This window comes from Arachis ipaensis, chromosome B2 (genome assembly GCF_059453495.1).
Source record: "Arachis ipaensis isolate K30076 ecotype BB chromosome B2, ASM5945349v1, whole genome shotgun sequence".
Lineage (NCBI taxonomy): Eukaryota > Viridiplantae > Streptophyta > Magnoliopsida > Fabales > Fabaceae > Arachis > Arachis ipaensis.
In genome coordinates this window covers 112,698,497-112,723,212 of record NC_142437.1, presented here as the reverse complement: position 1 = coordinate 112,723,212, position 24,716 = coordinate 112,698,497, and the positions used below count along the sequence as shown (strand labels likewise).

Here is a 24,716-nt window from a genome sequence, read left to right as displayed (position 1 = left end):
TTATTCAGACCATGTAATTTCAAGTCCACCCCAATTATCCTTAGGGACACCTAAGGCTTCCCACACAGCCTTTGATGCATCAACAATGTTGTTAGGGCAAGGTGGTTGGTAATCATGGTCAGCATCACAACCCATGGTTGAGTCACACTCATCGACCACCATTGCCTCAACACTTCTTCCATTCCCATGAATGGTGATCTTCTTGTGACACCTACTCTTGTGGTTGAACCATCCGGTCGAGAGTGCGACAACCGGCGTGTCATCTGAATGATACTGGTTGTCGCACTCTGAAGGGCCACCACCGTCTCCGTCCTTCTCGAAACTATTAAGGGTGAGATATGCCTTCGTGTGAGTAGTCACCTGTGGCGAACATTCATATGTTGTGTACATCTTTCCTTGTTTACAACAATCCGAATCGTTTTCTTGGTTGCATTGCCCTGGAGGGGGCTTTTTCCCTTCAATTCTGCCACTAGGGCGACATTGTTGTGCCCTAGAAGAATACAAGTAGTTTGTTATGAGAAGAAAACATAGTAGTAAGAATGATGCCTTTGAACCAAAGTTATTCTTCATTTTGTCTATGAATTATTTGTGTTTATTATACTTTTGATGGATATGGAGAATTGTGAAGCTATACATATATATAGAGATAAACATTTCTTCAATAATCCTCATCAACTAAAACATTTGGCTTTGAGCATTGAAGGATAGAACAAGGGTCAATGCTTGATATTATACACCTAAGAACTATATAGGATAGTTTTTTGGTGAAAGAACATTATGTTTTGCACCGACGTAATAGGACGAAGTGAATATAGGATCGAGTTAGAGTTTTAAATCGATAGATAATTTAATATGTAACGGAATATTTATTAATATCTTAACTATTATTCACATTACTGTGACCATATATTAGCAGATGTGCGATACACAATTTAAAACAATGGATATATATATAGTAGTTGGAGTTTATTTATTACTTTATTTATCTCATTTTTTCCCTCTAACATTTGGTTACTATGCTAAGAAAAAAAAAGTACTCAAGGACAAAAAGATGTTTAAAGAAAGAGTTCGGTGTTGGTGTCTCAAAATTGAGACATAGACATAAATATACATAAAGATATAAACATAAAAGAATAATTTAATATTAGATTTATTTGGTTGCAAAGACATTAACTAAAAAATACAAAAGTTAGTGTCCATATTCATTCTTTGGTATCTCAATTTTTTTTAGAAAGACTAAATAAATGTTTATTGTGTCCATTTGTGTATACGTGTCTTTGAAAATTTATATCTCAGTAATTAAACAATAAACATGTGTTATTGTGTCCATGTCTCTAATAAACATAGACATGAAACAATTATTGCCTTAGAAACTCGCTTTTATTGTCTCACAATCTCTGGCTTTTTTTTTTTTTATCTCATAACTTAAACCAAGTAGGAGACAAATTATTGGTTCACTTCTGATTTTGAATTACGGCAAGCTAAGTTTATGTCAATTTTGTTTCATTTCCAATTCCGTTGATGATAAGTTTATGCATGACACATTTTGAATACTATATTAGCTTGTAAGTTTAAGTGTTGAATACAAACTTGTTCTTCTTATTAATATATTATATTTAAGGATAGATGGCTCTAAGCAACAATAACGTTATTACTATGATGATATGATCACATTATTATTAGTGACTATGAAAATCAAATCGTAATATTAACTATGTAAGTTTTTGGTAATGTTGGTTTATTTTGCAAAAGGTGTGTTTTATGGAACCTTGAGTAACATTCTTGTCCAAGGCAGCTGATCAATTTAAAAATGACCAAACATGTGATTATGTACATTATTGCAGTTCAGACATTCCAACAGAGAAAGGCTCAAAGCCCATTTGATGTTATCATCACATGCCTGTGACACGGGGAGGCCCAATAAGAGTCTAAGAGATACTCTAGCCGATTGAGGCTCAAATAATCTTAACTATTATTTGTCCAAATAAAAAAATTACTATTCGGTTCACATAAATTGGGTCTTATTTCGAAGTGATTGACATGTATCCGATTCGACTTAGAAAGCATGTTAGAGGCTTCTCACTAGCCAGATCAACTATGGGGCATCTCTCTACTCAACCACTTGCCTTTTATATTTTGGAAGGGACTGAAACAAAGAGATACAGATTAAAAATTAAAGATAGAGAGAGACTAAGATTAAATTAAATATTTATATTGTGTTTAGTATAAAATATACCGGATTTAGTTACGTTTAAGTATCATGTTTGGTTTAAGATAAATATGAAAATTGGGAGGTAAATTTAGAATTTAAAATATTAAATAAGAGTATTTTTAAAAAAATGTTATTAAAATTTTAGTTTCTAATTCTATAAATTTTAGTTTTTTCTGTTTTCACTTTCTGAAAAGACTGAAAGGACTAAAATTTTATGTCTCTAAACTAAAATTTTAGTTTTTGACCACTAAACATAATACTAAGTCTCAATTCTTAAGTTCCATTTTCTAAAAACAAACATTGCTTGTTTGGAATGCTAGGAATTAGAATTCACTCGAGAGTTGAATTCTGGTTCTTGCTTTAGAACAACTAAAAATGAATGATTTGAATTTCTTTGAGAATTTCAATTCTCATTTTTCCTTCATTTATAAATCAGACAAAAAAGGGCCTGATTTCCAAATTAACTCTCACACTCTTTAAACTTAAATTCTATTCCATTAATATATTATAGTTATTTCAAATCATGAAATTGAATTTCAAATAGAAATGAATTCTTTTTTTAAAAGAAATAGAATTCTTTTCTCATGTTAAATGGTTTCAAACAAACTGTACCTAAATGCCTCCAAGTGAGGATTACTACCAAGTTACACATATTCTACTCCTACATCTCTTGATTTTAGCATTAGAGCTCCTTGTACGTACCCCAACCGCTGGTTCGTGCATTACCAAGGAGTCACAATATTTTTTATTTACCTTACCAGTCCAGGGTAACAACTCGAACAAGTGCCTTGTCCAACTTGTTAAAATCCCTATATTCGTCAAACTCTATTTTTCTATTATTTTTTATTTTGTAAAACAGTAAATACAAAGAGAATTATAGTGCTGTAGCATCCATAAGAAAACATAACTAGAAGGCCAGTATTCAAATATATGACATCAATTATATGGCTAATAAAACTCTTTTGGTAATACAGTCTTGCATTATAAGATAAACCACTTTTAACTGCCACATTCGATAAGCTAAAGTTCAAACTCAAAGTGATTTTAAAACCACTCATTAGTTTGAAGGGGGTGTAAATGCATGGTAAGGACAAAAGTTAGCTAGAATTAGTTGTAGGTTAGTTAGAGTTAGTTAATGGATGTATGGAAAAATCTGTTATGCAGTTAGTTAGTTAGTTACTTTCTATTGCTCCTTCAAAAACCTGGCCGCGGAACTGCTCCCCTTCGTCGCCGCCGTGAGTTCCCCAGATCCGCCACCATACAATTAACTCACACGACACCACACAACAATATGCTTCACACTCTACAACTCTTGATTTCTATTATCAATAATTAGCTATTTGAGTTGGTAGTTTCCTATAGCATACTACTATATGTTTTATTTTTATGGAATGTCTAATGATAAGTTTGCTTGCTTGCTAGCTAGCTATACAATGGTTCAATAATTAACTTACAAGCCATAAACAATATAACTAATTACAACTGCAATGTAACTAACTTATCAAGTGTGTTATAAATATATATTCTAATATTCTTTGATCTTGCCAAACTTTTTTTATATTATTAGATAATATCTTCAGATGCTTTTTGCCAATTCATTTGTTTTTTTAATTTCTTCATGATTAACCTAGATAATAATCCTAATTTTTGTCAATTCATTTATTTTTTCAATTTCTTCATGATTAACCTAGATAATAATCCTAATTTGGTCTATGATGTATAAACCAACAAAGCTAACTTTTGTTATAGGATGTCCTGTCTTATTGGCTGTATTAGCATATATTGAATCTTAGTATCTAACCAATCTTTTTGCATTGTGGTAAAGTTAAAATGGTTACCGAGTTGTTTGAAAGAATTCAATTCATTGCTTTAGTGGAGGCTCTCTCTCTTCATGCCAAAGTTGGAATTCACTCATGAAAATTCATAGTGGGTGTTTGATTAATATGAAATAGGCAAATCTTACACAAATACCAATTCATGTGGATGCTTTTAGATGCATATTATTGCATAGCTCTATATTCTTGGAAAAAATTGATGGTAGAAAAATTGACTTAAAGTTTAAGGCTTGATAATATAACACATTTTATTTATTGTCTAAAAATCTAAAAGTTTGTTTCTGCATTAGCTAAATATTGATATAATCAAAATGTGCAAGCTAACTATTTCATGTAAACAATTTTTTCATTTAATTTATCTTTTTTATCTTCTTTCCCACTTTTTTCTCTCCCCACTTGTTGTTTTATGGTTTCTTTGTATGGTTATACTTATATTGTCATGTAAAAACTAAAGTTGCCAAAGATATATTTTGTTGTCTTTTATTTTATTCTAAAATATATATTTTTATATTTTCAATGTTATGTTATAGATTTTGAATTACCATTGCAAATAATCAAGATGATGTTTTTCTATTAGTCATAATCCTCAACAAAATAGATTATCTAACACTTAAGAAGTTTTATGATTAAAATTATTGTTAACTTTCTATGTTAAAATTATGTTATTTGAATTTATATATTTGGAAAACATGCTAAAAATTGTTATTTGAATTTATGATTTTGTAGGATTATGACTACGGAAAACTTGCTACATATATTATATTTTGAAATACAATGTTAGTATTTCTGTGGAATTCTATTTTTAAGAAGAAAATCTTTGATATTATAGTATTTGTATTCATATAATAAATTATTATTTATAATGAAAATTATTTATGTAATAACTAAAAAAAAATCTAATACTCGAGAAATTGTGGCAATTTTGAACCCCAACATGCATTTAAAAATGAAAAATCTGACTTTATAGAGAGACTGTGATAGTTTAAATTTATGCTAAATATAGTAAAAAATTATCATAGAAACTAATAATTGAGTGACGGTTCCAAATAATCGCTAAATATAATTGAAAATATCATCGAATAAGTATTATAAATTAGCGACAATTTTATACACATAAAACTATCATAAACAACTTAGCGATGGTGCTACCAATAGTTGTCTATCGTCACTAAATTTTATGGCGTCTGGCGACACTCAAATCAGCGACATTTTTTGAACTGTCACGAAATATTTGTAGCGAATAAACGTCATAATAAAACAACATTTTTTGCGATGGTTATTTTTATGTTTTAACGATTTTTTTTAACTCTTACAAAAAATTTAGCAACGTTAAAAATCATTGCTAAATAATAAAAAAAACAATAAAAAATGATGTTTTGTTAGTGTTTACTCGATATAAATATTAACAAAAAGTTAGATTGGGATTTGATAAAATTCTAATAATCTGTTTGGTTTTTGATCAAATTCATAATGATTAATTACTATTCATATAGTAGGCATACATTTATGGAATTATATATGGTGGACCTTTATAGATTATATTGCACCTTTTTTGGGTGTGTTGATACGAAAATGCTATATGTATTACATCTTTCAGCAAATTATTTCTGACCAAAAACAATTATCACTATACGTCTATACCCTTTTTACTTTTGATCTTATTGAAATTAAACTCAAACCGTTAATGTCAAAGTTAAAAATAAGGTCTAACTAATATAGAATATAGGAACTTTCTTCGGTGGGAAAAGAATAATCTGGAGCTTGAAGGACCAGGTTATAAACTTAAATAATCAAAAATATATAGGTTGGTTCACAAATAAAGCAGAATAACGGTTGAGAGAAATTTAAAAAAAATTTAAAATTTTTTATTACCAAAAAGCACCAACGTCGCACCATGGTGGAAGAGATCGAGTGATTGGATTCCAAAACCCTGATCAGAATTTTTTCGATTCCAATGGGGAGAAACACCGCGATGCCGCATCGCCAACTCCTTCCACCACCACCGACTCACCCGCATCTGAGCCTACACCAACGTGCCACCGTGCCGGAGCTCTGAAGCGCAAGGCCAGCTCCCTCTCACTATAGCGCGTCAAATCCGCACGATGTCATCGCTGCGTCATCTTCCCCAGCAAGTTCTGCCGCTTGTTCTGCTTTTGTTCCGGCGGATGTGAAGCACTCGGAGCACAGTTTGGGTGTGGACTCAGTGCCGCTGGCTGAGGAGATCTGAGAGAAGAGCAAAACAGAGAGATTTAGAGAGGAGAGAGAGCTCGCCTCGCCGTCGTCGTTGCCGTCGCCACCGCAGTTCATCACCTCTCCAGATCTGGTCGCAACGCCCAAGCCTCTGAGGATGTTCCATTACGACCTCCTCGACGAGACGCAGAACAAGCTCGATTACATCCTCTCTCTCTCTCACTGTCGAGAACTTCCTCGAGGGCCGCCTCCATATTCTCGTCTTCAAGTCCGGCATGGCCAAGTCCATCCATCAGTGCATATTAGGTCTTTTTACATCTTTTCACATTTTTCCTCAATTTAGGGTTTTTAAATTCTTAATTTTCTATCACTCATGTTTCTTTGTTTTTTTGTGCTTACTTTGAAGTTTAGAATCTAATTTCTTAAACATTCAAGTAGCTCAAAATTATAGTCTGATCTCTTTGTTGGTTTCTAGGCTTTATTCAGATTAGAGCATTCATTCAAGTCTTGTGTGTTGTGTTTTGATTCTTCCATATTCAATAATTAATTACTACTTAGTCCTTAATTAATTAATAAAAATATTATTTATTCGAACTTTAGGTTGAATCATGATCTAGCTGTAAAGTGCGATTCAAATGTTATAAGATAGTAAGATACTATGTTTTTCTGGGTTGAGTTTTGAGATCTTTGTGAAAATGAACTGTGTTTGTAGGTATCATTTTGGATGTCTGAGAAAAGATACTCTACCCATTATGCAACTTGAAGAGGTATTGCTTCTGTTGGTAGTGAAGTTTTGTTGTTGATTATCTGTGTTTTATTTGGATTGCACTGAGTTCTTGGACTTTCTTTCCTTATTAGATTCAAGCTGCTGTTTCTGCGCTATGGAACACATAAGGCTTGAACTGGCCTAGTTCTTTCGAGCAACAAAGACAGAGAACAGGAGACCTAGACTTGCTTGATTGGCTTAAAGCCATGTTTAGTTTCCAGGCATGTATTTTGACCAACACACAATGCTAGAGGAGAATGATTTATTATTCATTACATTTTTTTTGTATAATCTGCTTAAATTTTTATTGCATATGGTAAATTTGTGTGCAGAGGGACAACGTCAGGAATCAGAGAAAGCATTTGATTCTGCTGCTTGCTAATTCTCATATAAGACTACACCCTAAACCTGAGCCTCTAAACATGGCACGTACCTGTCTAATAATGGCCAATTCTAACTTCAGATGGCATATGAACTACACGGTATAATGGCTGGAAATGTCAGCATTGTTACGGGTGAAAATATCAAGCCTTCTTATGGTGGTGATGAAGAGGCATTTCTACGCAAGGTTATAACTCCCCTCTACCGAGTAATAGACACGGTATGCTTTTGTTTTATCGAAGACATTGCAATAGTCAAGTACTTATATTCTCTAGGTCACTACGCCCTTAGTAATCCAGTTAATTAATACAGGAAGCCAAGAGGAGCAGAAATGGAACCGCTCCTCACGCAGCATGGTGCAACTATGATGATCTAAATGAGTATTTCTGGTTTGTTTCCTTTTTTTATTTTATCTTTGAATTGATTTTTTGGTCCGTTTCATCAGTTGTTATCAAGGTTCTGAAAACCGGACCGGACTGGCCGGTTCGACTGGTTTAACTGCGAACCGGCGATGTAAACGGTCCGGTCCTCCTTTAATAACCGTTGGGGAAAAATTGGGAGAAAACCGGTGAACCGGTCGGTTGGGCCGGACCGGTGACCGGCCGGTTTTTATAAAACAGGAGAACGACACCGTTTTTAGTTGTAAAAAAAAAAAAGTAACCCCAACCCGGTTACCACTCGAGAACCCCCCCTTTCTTCCCTCATGCCCATTCACTCTTCTCAGTCTCACACCCTCACAGTGAAGTAGTGAACCCTAGCTTCCCAAATCCCAGCCCAGTAGCCACCGCCGTCGTCAGGGTACTCAGCTCGTCATCGCCACCACTCGAGAACCCCCCTTTCTTCCCCCATTCACTCATCTCAGTCTCACACTCCCACTCTCACAGTGAACCCTAGCATTCCGAAATCCCAGCGCAGTAGCCACCGCCGGGGTTCTCAGCTCGTCATCGCCACCGCCGTCGCCTGGCCTCTCAGCTCGTCATCAGCACCGCCGCTTCGTCTGGCCTCTCGTCTCAGCTCGTCGTCAGCACCGTCGCTGGTCTTCGCTTCGTCAACACCCAGGTGAGTGTCTCCTCTGTTTCATCGTCTATGTTAGAATGTATGGTTCTGATTCAGTGATTCCAGAACGCCTAATGTTGATGAATACTTGTATTTGAATTCTGATTCAGTGATTCTAGAATGCCTAATTTCTTAGAATGTTGATGAATACTTGTATTTGAATGGTTGAATTCTACTTTGTATTTGAATACTTGAATGGCTGAATGCCTGAGGCAGATATGGCTGAATTGCTCAATGGCTCGATTGCTCTGTTAGTTTACTGATGGCTCTGTTAGTTTGTTATATGGTTTACTAGTTGCTGATGGCTCCTACTTTTTTTGTTCAAATTTGCTAATGGCTTTGTTTTGTAGTTGTTGGTTTTGCTGGGTGAAGATTTAGTGTTTTGGAATGTTTCATAATGTGCTAAATGCTTAATGCTGTAGGCAGATTTTAATGTTTTGTAGTTGCTGGTTTTGCTGGTTTTGGAATGTTGAATGCTAGTTTTGCTGAAATATTTTGGCCACTAGAGCTTCTTTGATCAACTTCTGCTGAGAATATGCTCTACACAGGTCTATGATCAGAGAATCTTGACTCCCCACGAACGTAAGATAATTGGTGAAGACCTCTCCCATGCCATAAGATTCTATCACACCTTGAGAAAAAAAGCATGCATTATTTTGATTGTTTTGTATTTCCATTAACGACTTCTCTGATTGATACAGGTGATGGTGGTAAGAACTAAGAACACTACCATGCTGGAGTTCTCTTTTGTTTTGAATGTCTTCCATCTCCTGCATACCTGCCTGAGTTGTTTGAATACTTGTATGTGGGGGGGAAGTATATTTTCCCTTTGTTCCATCCTTTGAATACTCGACCTTGCCTCTGCTCTATTTGCAGCTGAAAGCAAAAGATATCAAATGATGAGTAAGGTAAGATTTGAGAAAGGAGCAATGGGAAAAAAGAAAGCAACATACTTGGTCATTCTCTAACAAGTCCTTCCAGTTATGCATCTCAACAAGAGCTTTCGCTGCACAATAAGAAAGGGCTACCCGATAATTTAAATCCTGCAGCCAAATTATTCGGCTACACAAGTTGAACCAAAAGACTAATGATAGGATCATAGAGGTGAAGAGCTTACTCATGTTCCAGAATTGTCTAAGGTGAATATTAGTCGCTGGTGCTTTGGACAAGGGGAAACCTTGTCTTTCTCAGAAAAAAAAAAGAAACTCACAAGAACATCTTGAGGTTTTGATGATTGATAAATCTTTATGTTGACATTTAATATTTAATATTTCTTTATACTATTTAACTTGAGTTTGTATATTAATAAGAGTATATGAATTTGATTGATGACATTTAATGTAGTTTTTAAATTTGAAAATTATTTTAATATTTATATTATACTATAATTATATTTTAGAATGTTTATTTATAATTTATTTATTTTTTTATTTTAAAACGGTTTTTTCAGTTGAACCACCAGTTAAACCGGTTAGACCAGTGAACCAATAAACCAGTAGCTAGAGCGGTTTGATGACCGGTCCGATTTTCCGAACCTTGGTTGTTATTGAATTTATTTGATTTATTTATTTTGTGCACTGTGTTGCAGGTCACCTGATTGCTTTTCTCTTGGATGGCCAATGCGTGATGATGGTGACATTTTAGATGTCTGAGAAAGGATACTCTGAACCTGTAATAAGTTCATTTCTCAAGTTGGATGACATTGAACATGCGAAGAGTATCTTTGAGGAGTGGGAATCTAGAAACCGGTATTTCAGAAATTTCATTATTCCAAACATGATGATAGCAGCTTACAGCAGAAAGGGCAATATGGAAGAAGCTGAAGCCATTGTTAATAGGACAATCATGAAGGGAGGAAAGCCAAATTTATGGACTTGGTCAGGGCTCTTGCTTGGATATATTCCACAAAGAAATTTTTCGATGGCTGTTCGATGTATGAAAGAGGCAGTTTCTATCTGTGAAGTGGGGTGTAAGTGGAGGCCACTACTGGACTCCTTAGCTGCCATTTTTCAGTACTTGAAATTTAATGGAGATATGGAGGAGGCAGAGGATTTGATAAGGTTACTCAGCAGCAAGAATATTGTCTCCCTTGATGTTCATAACAAGCTGATGAGTTGGATTAAGGATGTGGAATCAAATGTGCCTGCAATTGATGTGCTGGGAGGCGATTCACATAAACAAATTGGTGAAATTTCAGAGCCAGAGGAAGATGGAACACGAACAACCCTGACTTCAAGCCTGGAGGTGTTGGGGTGTTCGAGGTCATCTCAATTGAGCCAGTCACAATAACAATACTGCAGGTTCGATGTCGCGACGAGGCTGGAAGTTGATCAATATTTCTATCTTTTTCTTTATTAATCAGACTAGTATTTTGTGGATTATGTTGGTATATAACTTTTTAGGAATTCCATTACCTAATGTACTCATTCTGCTTAAACAAGACATTATAGTTTTTGATACACTATTACACGTTGAAAAGGATAAAAGTGCATTTAAGTTCTTTTAACGTTGTTCTTTGATGTTTGGCAACTTTTTTTTCTTTAAACGTAGATGTAATTTTGTATCCCAAAAGCACGTTCACTTGAAGCAAGAAATTGTAGCTTTTGCGTTACTTTGACGTGTGTTTAGGTTTGTTGCTGGTCATTATTGGTTTTAATAAATTTTTTTTATAATTTTTTTATCATTTTTAATACTTTCTTTTATATTTTAATTTTTAATTTTTTAATTAATTTTTTATTATAATTTTGTTATAATATGAATTATTGATTTTATTAAAAATGACAAAGTAAATAAAAAATTGATCATATATAACAATAGAGTCATAAGTAATAAAATATTATTGTCCAAAATAATACTAAATAAAAAATACTGAAAATATTAAAATAATTATAGAATATTTTTTGTTTGATATTACAATTGTAATTTTTGTGTACGGTTTATTATTCTAATTTTTTATAATATGTATTATTGTTCTTATTAGAAATAATAAATTAAATCACTTGGAATTTATTATAAACTCTTTCGTTTTCTTCAATTTTTTTCAAAAAATAAATATCATACGTCAATATAAAAGATGAAGTTGTACATGAGAATATGTGTTTCATTAAAATATGTAGTGTTTGATCATTAAAATATGGAGTAATTTTTTGTTGAACTGTAAGTAGTAATTCAAGCTGTTTTTTGGAAGTATAGATTTGTATTACATTAATTTTTGGGTAGAATGTAGGTGTAGCCCATATTACAAAGTAAAAAAAAAATTAATTCTTTCAAAAAAACCAATCTTTAAATAGTTGGTTCAACCAAATCAACTTGAACCGATCTGCAAATACATTAAACCTTGAGTTAAAAGTAATATTTTTAATAACTATTGTACAGATGTCATCTCAGCCCTTCATTTAACATGTTATTCCATGGTCTTTCAAAATTTTAAAAATACTTTCTCCACCAAAAACATTCCCTAGAATATATATACACTTTTTGCATCATCATCATTATTGATAGAATCTGAGTTAAGATCATTATCATCGTTATTTTTAATATGTATTTTTAAATAATAATTTTTTGTATTTGTTTGATTTTTTTAAAGAAATTTTTTTTGTTTGTCTTATGTTTTTTTTTTAGAATTCACGAAAGATCAAACTCTAAATAAATCTTTCGAATATAAAATTCTAATACTATTTTATGATATTATTTCTTCTAAAAATTTAAACTGATAAAAAATAATAACATAAATAATTATATCTCTAATTATTTTAATACATACGTGAAAACTACAATTTTTTTTTATTTATGCAGTTTTTAATAATAGTTACTAGATTGAGTTATTGATAATCTAGCATATCTCAAATAGGTTGTCTAGCTAGTTATTTATGGACCTTATCTTTTGACTTGACACCCTATAAAGATATGTATGTTTGGTAGCAGTAGATAACTATGGATATATGTTTGGGATATATGTTTGGCTTAATTTCGATTAAAAAATTGCCAACGTCATTGTTAGTATGTTTATGTTTCTATCTCACAATCTGAACTTCAAATCAATCAGAAGATGATAAATTTGTTTATTACTTCCCTAAATCAATGTTGGATTTGGTGGTGTATATCATGTTTTATTCTAATTAGTCCCTCTTTTCTTGATGTTTTAATAGTCTATCTTATTGATAAATTTTTGGGATTTAATGTCAATAAAAATTAAATTTTAGATTTAGAGTTTTTTAATCACAAAAATTTTAATATTATGCTATGAAATTATTTTTCTCAAACATAAGCTGATAAGAAATTTATACGTAAATAGTTATATTTTTAATAATAATTTTATAGAAAATTCACATAATTTTCGAGCAAGAAAAGTTTATACATTACGATATAATTTAGGTTCAGGGTTCGTAAAATTCTAGTACTAATTATATACAAAGCAAATTAAACTACTTTGATTGTGTACTGTTTATTGATTATATATGCTTTACCTTTGTGATTAAGCAATAATCTTAAGCTACAGTCTTATTTTAAGCTAAACCAACCTGAGTAGTAAATTCATCGTATATTGTTAAATTTATGAAGCAATGTAATTACAAAAGCCTAAGATTATTAGATGCGATAGTTTTACCTATTTTGGGTAAATTATATAGATAAATTAATTGAAGAATAAAATTATATATATGTCTTAAATTGAATTTGGTTATATACATCTTTTGTTTAATTTTTTATGTAAATTATCGAATTAATTAGATTCGATTTAATATGTATATGTTGTACCAAGAGTAAATCAAATTAACTTGATTCGATTTATTACTATATAGCACATACATACTAAATCGAATCAGCTTAATTCGATTTACTACTAATATAAATTAGTATGTATGTGATGTACAATATTTAATCGAATCAAGTTAATTCGATTTATTACTGATACAGCATAGATTTAATTTACATTAAAAAAAGTGTAAATCGATTTATAAAAAGTCAAGCAAAACATGCATGTAATTAAATTTAATTTAAGACATTTATATAATTTTAATAATCAATTTATCTATATAATTTATCCTATTATTTGATTAGCATTAACCTTAAACTAAATTTGATGGATCAGTTGATGGGATTTATCATTATAATAAGTATGACTTTGCATCCATATATAGTAGTGAATAAGATCCGTCGCTATGTTAGATACAGTCTCCAAAAAAAATAATAATAAAAAGGAAAATTTAAAAAAAAAAAAAATTGCTTCTAACTTTTCAAGGTATCTCAAGGAGCTAAATATGATGGGGGGAGGAATTCAAAATTTGATAGAATTTAAGTAAATGAATTAAACGTGAAACCCTACTAAAGCGCTAGATATTATATATGGTCCATTACTAAATATATTTACACTTGATATACCTACAAAAACATTAGGACTTGATTATTCTATTTTAAGCTTATTACTTAATTGATTAATGTTAGTTAGAGAGCGTCTCAGGCTCTAAGCGACATATGTTCTTTTTTTTTTTTCTGTATTATTATTATTATTATAGTGAAGTATATATATATAGTTACACGTGATCCGAACTCAAACAAAGGAGGGAACAAGAGGCTTCTCTTATTCCCATGAAGCATTTTAGTGCTCTTTGGCGTTTTTTGTTCAAAGTTTTTCAACTTTTTCTCTGGCACCACTAACAGCATGCCTAAGTTTAACTATTATTTTTTATTTTTTATTCATGCTTAAATTAATAAGTTAAATACATACTTTATTGGCATGACCTAATGGAGTTGAAGAATTTTTAATACAATTTGATATCTCGGAATATGTTACTTCTCTGGTAATCTCTTTATTTTATTTTATTTTATTTTTTCTTTTTGTATTTCCATTTATGTAAATTTTCCCTTAATTAATCCAAACTTCTGTTTCAAATGCCCAATCATCAAAACGTTTGGATAGTTTTATAGTATATGCTTCTTTTTCTTAGAGATTATTGCAATCATTCTTATTAATATATCATGTAGTAATTAAACGATATATTCTTTTGAAACTTAATTAAACTACTTCTTCGTTCTCTTACATGCAAAGCCTCTGATTAGGATAAAATGTTTTAAATTAATATTAATATTTATGTCTTTTTTTATTGATTTAAATGTTTAAAAAGAATTCTTTTATAATATAATTTGTTTTTATAACTTAAAAATCTAGAAATTAATCTTTGTTGATTCAAAAAAGATTAGTATAAAAATAATAAAAAAACCTATGTAAATGTTACGTATCTTCTTTTATCAATTTAAATTTTTAAGAATAACAATATCATAATAACTATCTCTACTGGAACATCAAGTTTTGAACACATCACTTTTTTATTCTTTTGTTTTTATCTCAAATTCAAAATAATAGCATATATATGTAATTCAGTTTTGAACAAAAAGTTATGCAAGTAAATTCCGTCATTAATTATCTTCAAAATTCGTACTTTCATCCACTTCTCACAATAATTGCTCTACCAAGAAAGTAGCCAATTACTACATCATCAAAGTAAATTCTCATTCCAACAAGCTTTGGACTTTTAGAACCTACCCTCAATAATTGGTAAATTTAATCATATCTCTAAAATATAGAGTTAGCGAGTTTAAAACCCTCAATATACTAATCTATTTAGATCAATTATTGCTCTATACCTGTATCAGTCTTCAGTTTCAAAGCATCAACAGTTTCTAATCATGAAATGTCAGAATAACTTAGAAATTTTGACAAGAAATTCTCATGTATATGCCGTCACTACAATAGTAGCCACAGGATCTTAACTACTACTACTACTAATAATAATAATAATAATAATAAAATTTAATCATTCTATTAATTTTTATATAATTTTATTAAATTTTTAATTAAATTTTTATAATTTTTTTAATTAAATTTTATATTATTTTTAATTTTAAAATTAGGTCTTTTTTATGTCAAAAATATTAAAATTAACCGAATATTTCTCTCAAAATACATACGGTCAAAAATATAATTAAGTTTTTAATTATAAATATTTTTAATTTATAAAAAAATATTTAATTAATTCTAATATTTTTTATATTATAAAAAATTTAATTATAAATTTAATAAAATTATAAGCAACAGACAGAATAATTAAATTAAATATAATAATAACAATATATCATACCTATACTAAGGTTAATTTCTATATCTAGCTAGTGTCCTAGCATTAACCAACTGTAACTTAACTCTATAGTGTATGTAATAATTTTGCTTTGTTATATTTGTGGGTCACATTTTTTGTTCTCCCCAATGCATGGGGCTACTCAACTTAACCTACCACACCAACAAATTAGTTCCAATACTATGGTCTTTTTATATGGACCACATTCCTTGTCTCCATCAACCTCCATTAATAATGGCTATAAAATTGCTTCTATATTAATTAACTATGACCAACTGTCTAAGCCAAAAAGAGTGATGATATTAAATAACCCTAAGTGATATTAAATAATTGCTGAAAATTTTCTGAAAGTGATTTCTGTCTTTAAGTGTATGAGATGTATTAATACTATTTTTTTTCCCTTTTATTGGCCTATATGTTGGTTCCAAAAGTTGCTTTTTAGTAGTTTATTTCATATATAAAAAAATTGTTGCACAAACCTAAAAAGGTGGTAGGGTTTGGGTCGGCAAATGATAAATAAATAGTATTTTTTTTTTTTACAAATAGATTAATGCTACATTATGATTGGAAAAATATATATTAGCTTGCTTCTTTTATTAAATAAAGATGGTTGTGGAATGAAATAAAATAAAATAATATACTCATAATCATCTAAAGATAATGTAAAATATTAAATAAGTTTAGACAATTTGGGTTGTTCAGTATTGCATATATATTATTACTTCCTCTCCTCCTACAAAAGTGTGTAACATTTAAAATGAACAAAAAGCAACAATAATTATTTTAGAAGGGATGGAGCAAATTAATTTTTTCTTAGAAATGTTACCATATGCGACCCAACACACACTTAAGGTGCTGTACAATGTATATACATCAGCATTGGAAATATAATTTTCAAAGAACAGAGATCCATGCCTAGGTTGAAGGTTGAAGCTAATCATGTAGTATACAGTAATACAGATAGATTTTGATGTTCCTTAATATTTGATATTTTATATATTAATTAATAATTTTAAAATAAAAAATATATACAATTATTTCATTTATATATAAAACTTTTATATTTAATAATTAATTTATAGGATAAATTTATCATCTATTAATTATACAAGTACTTCATGTTTTAGTGCATTTTCAGTTTTTCTGGGTCATTAGGAACCTCCTAATAAATAGTAAGCATTAAACATAAACCATGGAAATTAAAAATACGGTTATATTAGGAAGACAAAAAATTCAGCCAGAATTTATTGAGGTAGGTAAAGAAGCACACGTGAAAGGTTGATAAAAAAAGGCTAAGAAATTGTTAAAAGTCTTTTCATAACAGCAATACATATAATACGATGAGTTATTAGCTTTTAACAATTTTTTTGGTTTTTCTTGATCAGTCCGTGACTGTGTGTCTCTTTACCTATCTCAACAGAATCAGCCTTATTTAGTATTCATTAATTATTGTAATAATTAATACGAAAATATTTGGTAATTAAAGAAAATTAGCAAAAAATAACAATAATTTGCTTTATTTATTATTCATTAATTATTGCGACAATTAATAAATGCTAAATAAAATAAGTTCCGACTATTTTTTTTGTTTCTCTAGCATTATCATAATTAATAAATATTAAATAAGATAAATTCTGTCTGTTTTTAGCTAATTTATTTTGGTTACCAAATTTTTTTATTAAAATAATGTGCAAAACTAAAATAAACTAAGATAATATAATGGAACTTGGATCTGATGTCACAGTAGGTTTTGTCGGTGCAAAATTGGGATAAATTAAACAGGTGAATATAACTTCCATTTTTTTATTTTGGCCCACATATGTTAATTATTGTGAAGATGGGGACTATATACAAGTAAATAGAAAAAATACTGCATTTGGCCAGGCAGATAATAGTAATTAAGGAGATATTTCTTCAGCATTGTGAAAATTTAATTAAAAATAAAAAAAATAAAAAATAAAAAAGAAGGGTAAGGCTTGATTGATATCATGATATTACCCCACATAAGCATGTGAGTCAATCAATCAAAGATTAAGGAGGCATAAGTATCAATAATGTATGTGTGATCCACATAGAAAATAAAGTGACATATATGGACAATATTTTGAACATTAATGGAAATGGAACGGTCCTAAGTGTTGAAAATAGAACTTATCAAAAAATGGCAAATTAATCAAAACAGGTAAATGAAGGTAACTAATTAATACTAGTGCTCAGTCTTATCCCATTATGATTATGCTATGTCCATAACCTCATGTCTTACATATTAGATGCCATAGTTAGATAGACAAAAACAACAGTCAAAACTTGTCTTATTTAGCATTAATTAATTGTCGTAACAATTAATAGATACTAAATAAGACAAGTTATGCTATTTTTGGCTGATTTTCTTTGATTATTACCAAACATTTCCAAATTTTAAATTAAATGATAAAATTTTAAAATAGTCCGTGAATTTTAGTTTTTGAAATTTTAATTACACTATTATTATATTTAAAATTAAACTCTAAATACTATAGTGGTATTTTAATTTTTTTTTTTATCAGTGACTCAATAAACAGAATGATAAACTGATATTTTCTTATCATATTGGACAATAATAAAACAACATCGTTTGCTTTTGTGTGGTTAATTAAAGAGGGTTCTTTAAGTAGGTGTACGGAGGAGAAAGGTTAAAAGCAATGCAAGTTGATATGAGTATGTGTTGTCCCTCTCCTTGCATGGGTTGTTTTTATTTCATCTTCCATTATATTTGTGTTCATCATATCACTATCAATCCTTGTCACCACACCATGAGTAATATAATGATGAGTTATTGTTAAATTATCCCAAGTTATTCTTTCTTTGTCTCTAAAGATGAGAAATTATTGTATGTTTGTAGAATATTTAAGTAGATTATTATTGAATTTTTCATTCATTTATAAATTAATATTTTAAATAAAAAGCGTAGATTTTATCACAATAAATATTATTAATATTAAAAATATAATTATTTATGTCTTCTCGTACGTATCAACTTAATTTTTTTAAAAAAGTGATATTATAATATAATATCGAAACTTTTATAATTTAAAAGTCTAAAATTCGATTCTTGTTAATCCTAAAATAAAAAATTTTAACATAAGATAAAGAAATAAAGAAAAATGTTAGAGGGTCAGTTTTTGACCAGTAGTTAATCATTAATATTTAAAAGTATGAACTAAAAATATATTACTAGATTACTAGACTAAAAATTGAACTGATGACAAAAAATTTTAACCAAAAATAATAAATTATGCTGACTTTTGAGTTTTTCTCATAAAAAATATCTATGTTTGCGTGAATAGATGTATTAAAAATATAATTATTGATATGTCTGTTTTTATTAGTTTAAATTTTTATAAATTATTGTAATTTATATATTATTTTTTGAGCGGATAAATAATATTATTCTACCTACACGATAAGAATTGCTTAATTAGGACCTTAAGAATAGTAACTAATTTGTCACTAATTCGGCACAAAAATGATTATTTGTAAAGAATTAGCAACCACTTATTAATTGATTTTATTTTTCACTTTTAATCTCATCTTAGTTATTCAGGGCAAAGAGAGAAAAAAATTGGCCTCTAATCCTTCACAATATTATTTTAAACGATTAAAATGATAGTCACAAAATGAAAGATGTTTTAATAAATGAATGGATTATTAAATATCCACTAATTAGCTACAAATTTTGTTGTACATAGTTCATCATAACTTATTCACTTAAAGATCAAGAAGTAGATGGAGTATGTGAGAAAATTAAATGTTGTACTCCAAGGCAAGGTCCAACTAAATTATTTCACATGTTTGTACTACAATAATTAATGATAATAAAAGTGATCATATCAAGTTTCAAAAGTGATACTAAAAGCATGTTTTATGTAATTATAGAAATTTTTTCGTTCGGTTGCTGCTATTGACATTGTAGATCTTTTTTGATTCCTCATGATGATATTTTGTAGCACTCTATAGGGACAAATTGGATTATGCTTTTTAACAAAATTTTATCAAACATATAAAGTGAAGTCATCATCCAATGAATTTAGTTTGATGATACGCATTATGTGTATGTTGTTATCCCAGCTAATAATAATAGTTTGTAAAAATGATAAATATATATGAAATAAGAGTAATTCTAAATAGTAGTAATCATATGCATGCATAAATACTACAAGTTATTTGTTTTTTTTTTAATGAATTTATTGGTGTATTCTTTTGCATACTTTAATTTGGACTTATTTAATAATATAGTTGATTTTAATGATTATTAATGAATTGGAGGTACAACATTATTAATAACTTTATATAATACATATTCAAGTATTGTTACATTTCTGAACTCAGTATTCAACTCCTGAACACTATGTATTTGGACTATATATAAAATAATAGAATTACAAAATAATTACAACACTGGATAACTGATCATTAACAGCTTAATTGACATAATATAATTACATAACAAAATATTATTAAATTACTAAGATATTTTATAAAATTCATCAAATACATTCTGAAATATGAATGTTTACTTAGAATTCACACCCTTTTTCATTAATTTGATATTATTAGAAATTACACAAATTGCACATTATATTATTGATTTTCTTTTCACAGCATCAAAATTCGGATATCAAGGGGACACCCCCAAAAAAAATTAATTATCTTTTCTCTCTAAGAGTAAAAAAATATGGTAAGAAATTAAAGTTTTTTTCCATACAAGTTTTCTGTTAGTATCCTAAAATGTATTCAAATAACATTCATGGAGGTTTTATATATGTTGTCAAATATACTTGTAGATGGCTTTTAAAGATCTGTAAATATTGTGGTAAAAAAAAAAAACTATGAAATGAATGAGAATGAAGTCCAATATAATGCATATATGTGAAATAGTGGAAATCAGCAATAAGTATAGTGATATTATAAATATTAGGGTTTGGCTAATAAATATTCTACAATCATCTCTTAAGGAGCGGAAGAAAAAAAATAAAAAATAAAAAATAAAAAACTTCAATACATTATTAAAGAATTTAAAAATTTTCATTTTTAATTTTTCCTTAAATAGTACATGCTATATGATGCTAGATAAAAGACAAAATACCTTCTAGTTCACACTTTGTCTTGTAATTCAAAGTCTTCATTTCTTGATATCTTTCTCCCCCCATTAATAAGATTTCACTGCAATAATTTTTAACCCCTGAAAAAAGCACATAAATGCTATGCTTTTTGAGAATAAACAAGTTACTGACACTGACTCAGTGCTTCTATGAGAATAACACAATTTGTTGGCTACTTTGCTAACTTCTTACTTTTCTATATATCAAAAAAAAAAAACATAAAAACAAAAAAAGATGTCTTGTTTCTATCATCTGTTGGTTGCATACATGATATATATTGCTCAGAAATTGATTGAGTATCTATCTGGCTTTGAGACAAACCCTTCATCATTCCCTTATCATCATAAAATACTGATGATAAATTTAAGAATTTTTGTATTTGGTTAATGAATGTACTAACATTATAATTAACATTTTTCAAGGCAAACATTTTTTATTAAAAAATAGGAATTTTAACCTACTAGCTAATACATAAAAAAATAATTTTACACAAAATATAAAAAACATCATTAATATATATTATATATATTTTTTATATAGAATTAAGTATACCGAAAACACCAGTATTCCAATTGTTTTAATCGTTAATTTCAATTAATATATATTATATATATTTTTTATAATTCAGATCAACAGTTAAAACAACTGAAACATTGATATTCTCGGTACTCTTAAAACTTCTCCTATAATATATATATATATAGAGGATGACACAATTTAGGACTAGTTTAGGTCAATAATGTTTATCCAACATAACCTTTTTCGTAACTCACACTTTAGATTCCAAACCACTCACATCATATCCTTACAGTTATTTAATTCAATGATGTTTATCCCAATTTGATTAATCACTTTGACTTTTAACCTATGCTGATTATTACAAAAATATATATTTAATTTCCTTCTCAAAACCCCATAATAAGAAGACACATATGTATGCTAATGTTGAAGAAACAAAAGCATATCATCTGAAACATGATGAGAAAAAAAAAATAGTATATATTATCATGAAAATTATGAACTCACCTTCAAAAAAGTGAAGCTAGCATCACAAATACTAAAAAATCAGCCTCCATCTTTTTGCATTTCCAAATGCTAAGAGGTGCAGCAGGTCATGATGGGGAAGAGGGGCACATGAAGAACTAACTCATAACAAAACTATTTAATTTACTCCTTTTCATAATATTTAACCTAATAATTAAGGCTTTGAGAAATTTAGCATATTAATAATAATCTAATATATACCTATTATTATGAATATATATTATATATGCCAAAGTTATAAAGTAGTAGATATTGTGAAATAGAAAAGAATGAATATTACAAAATATTTTTAGGTTGGTGAAATAGAAAAAAAAAATGTAAGATATTGTCTTCTTTGCTTCACACTCATATTATTCATGATCTCTTCATGAGTTAGTATTGCACGTGCCCTGCTTCTCCATCTTGCTCAGCATGCACCCTTTTAATTCATTGCCACTAGCTAAGAGAACCTTATTAGCTTTGAGGTTGTAGAATGAAGAACAACAACAAAATTAAAAAATAATAATAATAATAATAATAAATAGAAGATATAATTAAGAGATAGAGAAAGAAAAGGGTTCACAAAGTGTGGTGTGGTGAAGTTTATGAGAGACACACATGAGGTTCATCTTTGTGTGGATTCAAGGGTTACTCATTTATAGCAAAAATGTGGAATTTTAGGGTGAATTTTTAAAAGGTGAGGAGCAAGAAGTGAAAGGCTTAGTTGGGTGTGGGACCTTTTTATTATTTTTCAACCCCAAACAGCTTGTCATAAGTCACAATTACAATATAGGACATTAGGACCACTTACTTACTTACTCATATCACTTACCACATTATGGCTTAAATTAATTACCTATGTTTCTGAAATATCCCTAGAAAAACACATTAAAATAATATTATTATTAATTATTTTTTTATATACTACCCTTTTTAAAATAATTGTCTAAAAAAATTAAAAATAAATTTTAATTGGATTCATAAATTCATTTTCTTTTAATGAGTAAAAAGGTATAGGTAGAAAAAAATTGTTCTTGTACAAGTAAATATATGTAATTAATAATTATTTAATTAAGGATATTATAGAACAATAATTAATGTTTAACATACAAAATAAGCTAATATAGAGAGAATAAATTTAAAAAAAAATAAGGAACAAAGATAAATATAATATTTTGGAAAACATTTATCAAATATATTTTAAGAAATAAATATAAAAAATGGGAAAAAATTTATTAAGAATATAAAAATATTTCGTATATAATCACCATAGGTACTAGTACTGATGAAGAATCAAAGAAATGGACTGAATGAAAAAAAGAAAAAAGAAGAAATCTAATTTACTGCCATACCACCATTTTATTACTAATTAATAATAAGAAAAAATATATTTTTACCCTGATACCACCTAAACTGGACTGAACAAAGAATATTTATTAATTATAATTGGACTAGCTAGGTCGTGCATTTATGCCTTTGGAAACAGAATAAAACATGTAATAGGAGAAAAAAAAATAATAATAATTAGGTATATAAGACTTAGTGTTTGTAAGGGCTCAGTGAACTATATGCTAGAATTTTTATTCTCTGAGAATTCACTCAGTAGGCATGGGTTTTATTCATTTTTAAAAGGTCAAACTAAGCTTCCTGACAAGGCTAAATCCAAAGGAGGTTCAAGGGTTGATGGAACTATAGACATTTTTTATCTTTTTGTCATTATTTAATTATAACTATTCTTATACATATATATTGTATTGTGAAATTAATTAATTATTAACCTTAAGATAGTGTCAATTAAATCTCCCTCTCAGTTTAGGGTTTTTTCTTATTTTTCTCCGGATGAGCACCTTATTATTCTTCTCTTTATTAGAGTTATATTTTATATTATAATAAAATACATAAAATTTTAAATAAGAAGAGAGAAAAAAAGTTCAACATAGAAGGGTATCCATTTAAAAAATTTTTATTTCACAAAAAAAAAAGGAGAAAAAGAAAAACTGTTGCATTACACTTGTATGCTCACTGAATAGGGTTTGTGGTTGATAAGCTACTTAATTACAGTCATGGATTCAAATTGTTAACCACGTCATTTGATGCGGTTATAATAATATTATATTATTGTAGAAGCGATTTTACACCACAACTATAGTGTATTTTTTATTCACATAATGTGATTGCAACTTAATCCTATTATTAGGATGTGTATCAACTCACAATGACTTCAATGCACATTGTGATGATGATGTGCCTAATATTTTGATTTTTAACAAATTTTTATTTTATTTTTTACAATATTTTTTATTTTGATATATTAAAGATTAATTTACTGCAAATTAAAATTTTATTTTAAAATTTTTTATTGATCAATGGTTACTGCATATACAAATAAGATTCGAATTTTAACAATTGTTTAAACAGACAAAATAAATTAACCATTTTATAATGATAATTAAATTGTGTTATAATGATATTTTTACCTAATTTTTTGTAATTAAATTTATTAAAGAATTTATTTAATATACATATTAAATATTTATCTAATTTATTAAAAATTAAAGTGTTTGAACTAAAATTTACTAGGAAATAATTTGAATATTTACTCTAAAAAAATTTATTTAGCCAAAATTTTAAAATTATATATACAGACAACGAAGGTAACTAAAGTCTTCACTTAATTAACTCTTAAAATAAATTAATATTATAATATTAAATAAATCAATTAATTTTAAACCTTTTTATTACCTCAAACAATATTACGATTTAAATTATATTATAATTTTATGTTTTGTATTTAATTTTTTTCTCTTAATTTTATGTAAAATTTGTATTTTCCCTACTTTAATTTACACGGAGCACTTGAAATTGAAATGGGATTTTCTAGTAAGTTAAGTTTATTAAATGAAAAAGGTAGAAAGTAGAAGGTCCTTCCCCACACCCTACGAATAAGATTTGAGGACTAGGGACTAGTTTATCATGAAT

General features: G+C 28.7%; 3 protein-coding genes across 11 annotated transcripts; 2 read left to right on the top strand and 1 right to left on the bottom strand.

Moving 5' to 3' along the window:
* On the bottom strand, positions 1-570 carry LOC107627738 (kiwellin-1-like). The gene has a single exon (XM_016330560.3). The coding sequence runs from the start codon at positions 568-570 to the stop codon at positions 1-3; it is 570 nt and encodes a 189-aa protein (XP_016186046.1).
* Positions 571-5,942: 5,372 nt separating this feature from the next.
* LOC148575254 (callose synthase 5-like) lies at positions 5,943-11,051 on the top strand. 9 transcript variants are annotated; one of them, XM_088505000.1, is made up of 6 exons: positions 5,943-6,729; positions 6,838-7,004; positions 7,096-7,224; positions 7,336-7,604; positions 7,697-7,764; positions 10,029-11,051. In XM_088505000.1, exons 4-6 carry the CDS (start codon positions 7,467-7,469, stop codon positions 10,090-10,092), a joined length of 270 nt encoding a protein of 89 aa, XP_088361126.1. In that variant the 5' UTR covers positions 5,943-6,729; positions 6,838-7,004; positions 7,096-7,224; positions 7,336-7,466; the 3' UTR covers positions 10,093-11,051. The 9 variants fall into 9 exon arrangements, with proteins under 9 accessions (XP_088361126.1, XP_088361122.1, XP_088361129.1 ...); XM_088504996.1 differs by having other exon boundaries at positions 5,947-6,729; positions 7,697-7,773; XM_088505003.1 differs by having other exon boundaries at positions 5,951-6,543; positions 6,855-7,004.
* LOC148575255 (pentatricopeptide repeat-containing protein At2g20710, mitochondrial-like) lies at positions 10,217-10,729 on the top strand. The gene has a single exon (XM_088506142.1). It carries the CDS (start codon positions 10,217-10,219, stop codon positions 10,727-10,729), a length of 513 nt encoding a protein of 170 aa, XP_088362268.1.
* Positions 11,052-24,716: the final 13,665 nt, after the last annotated feature.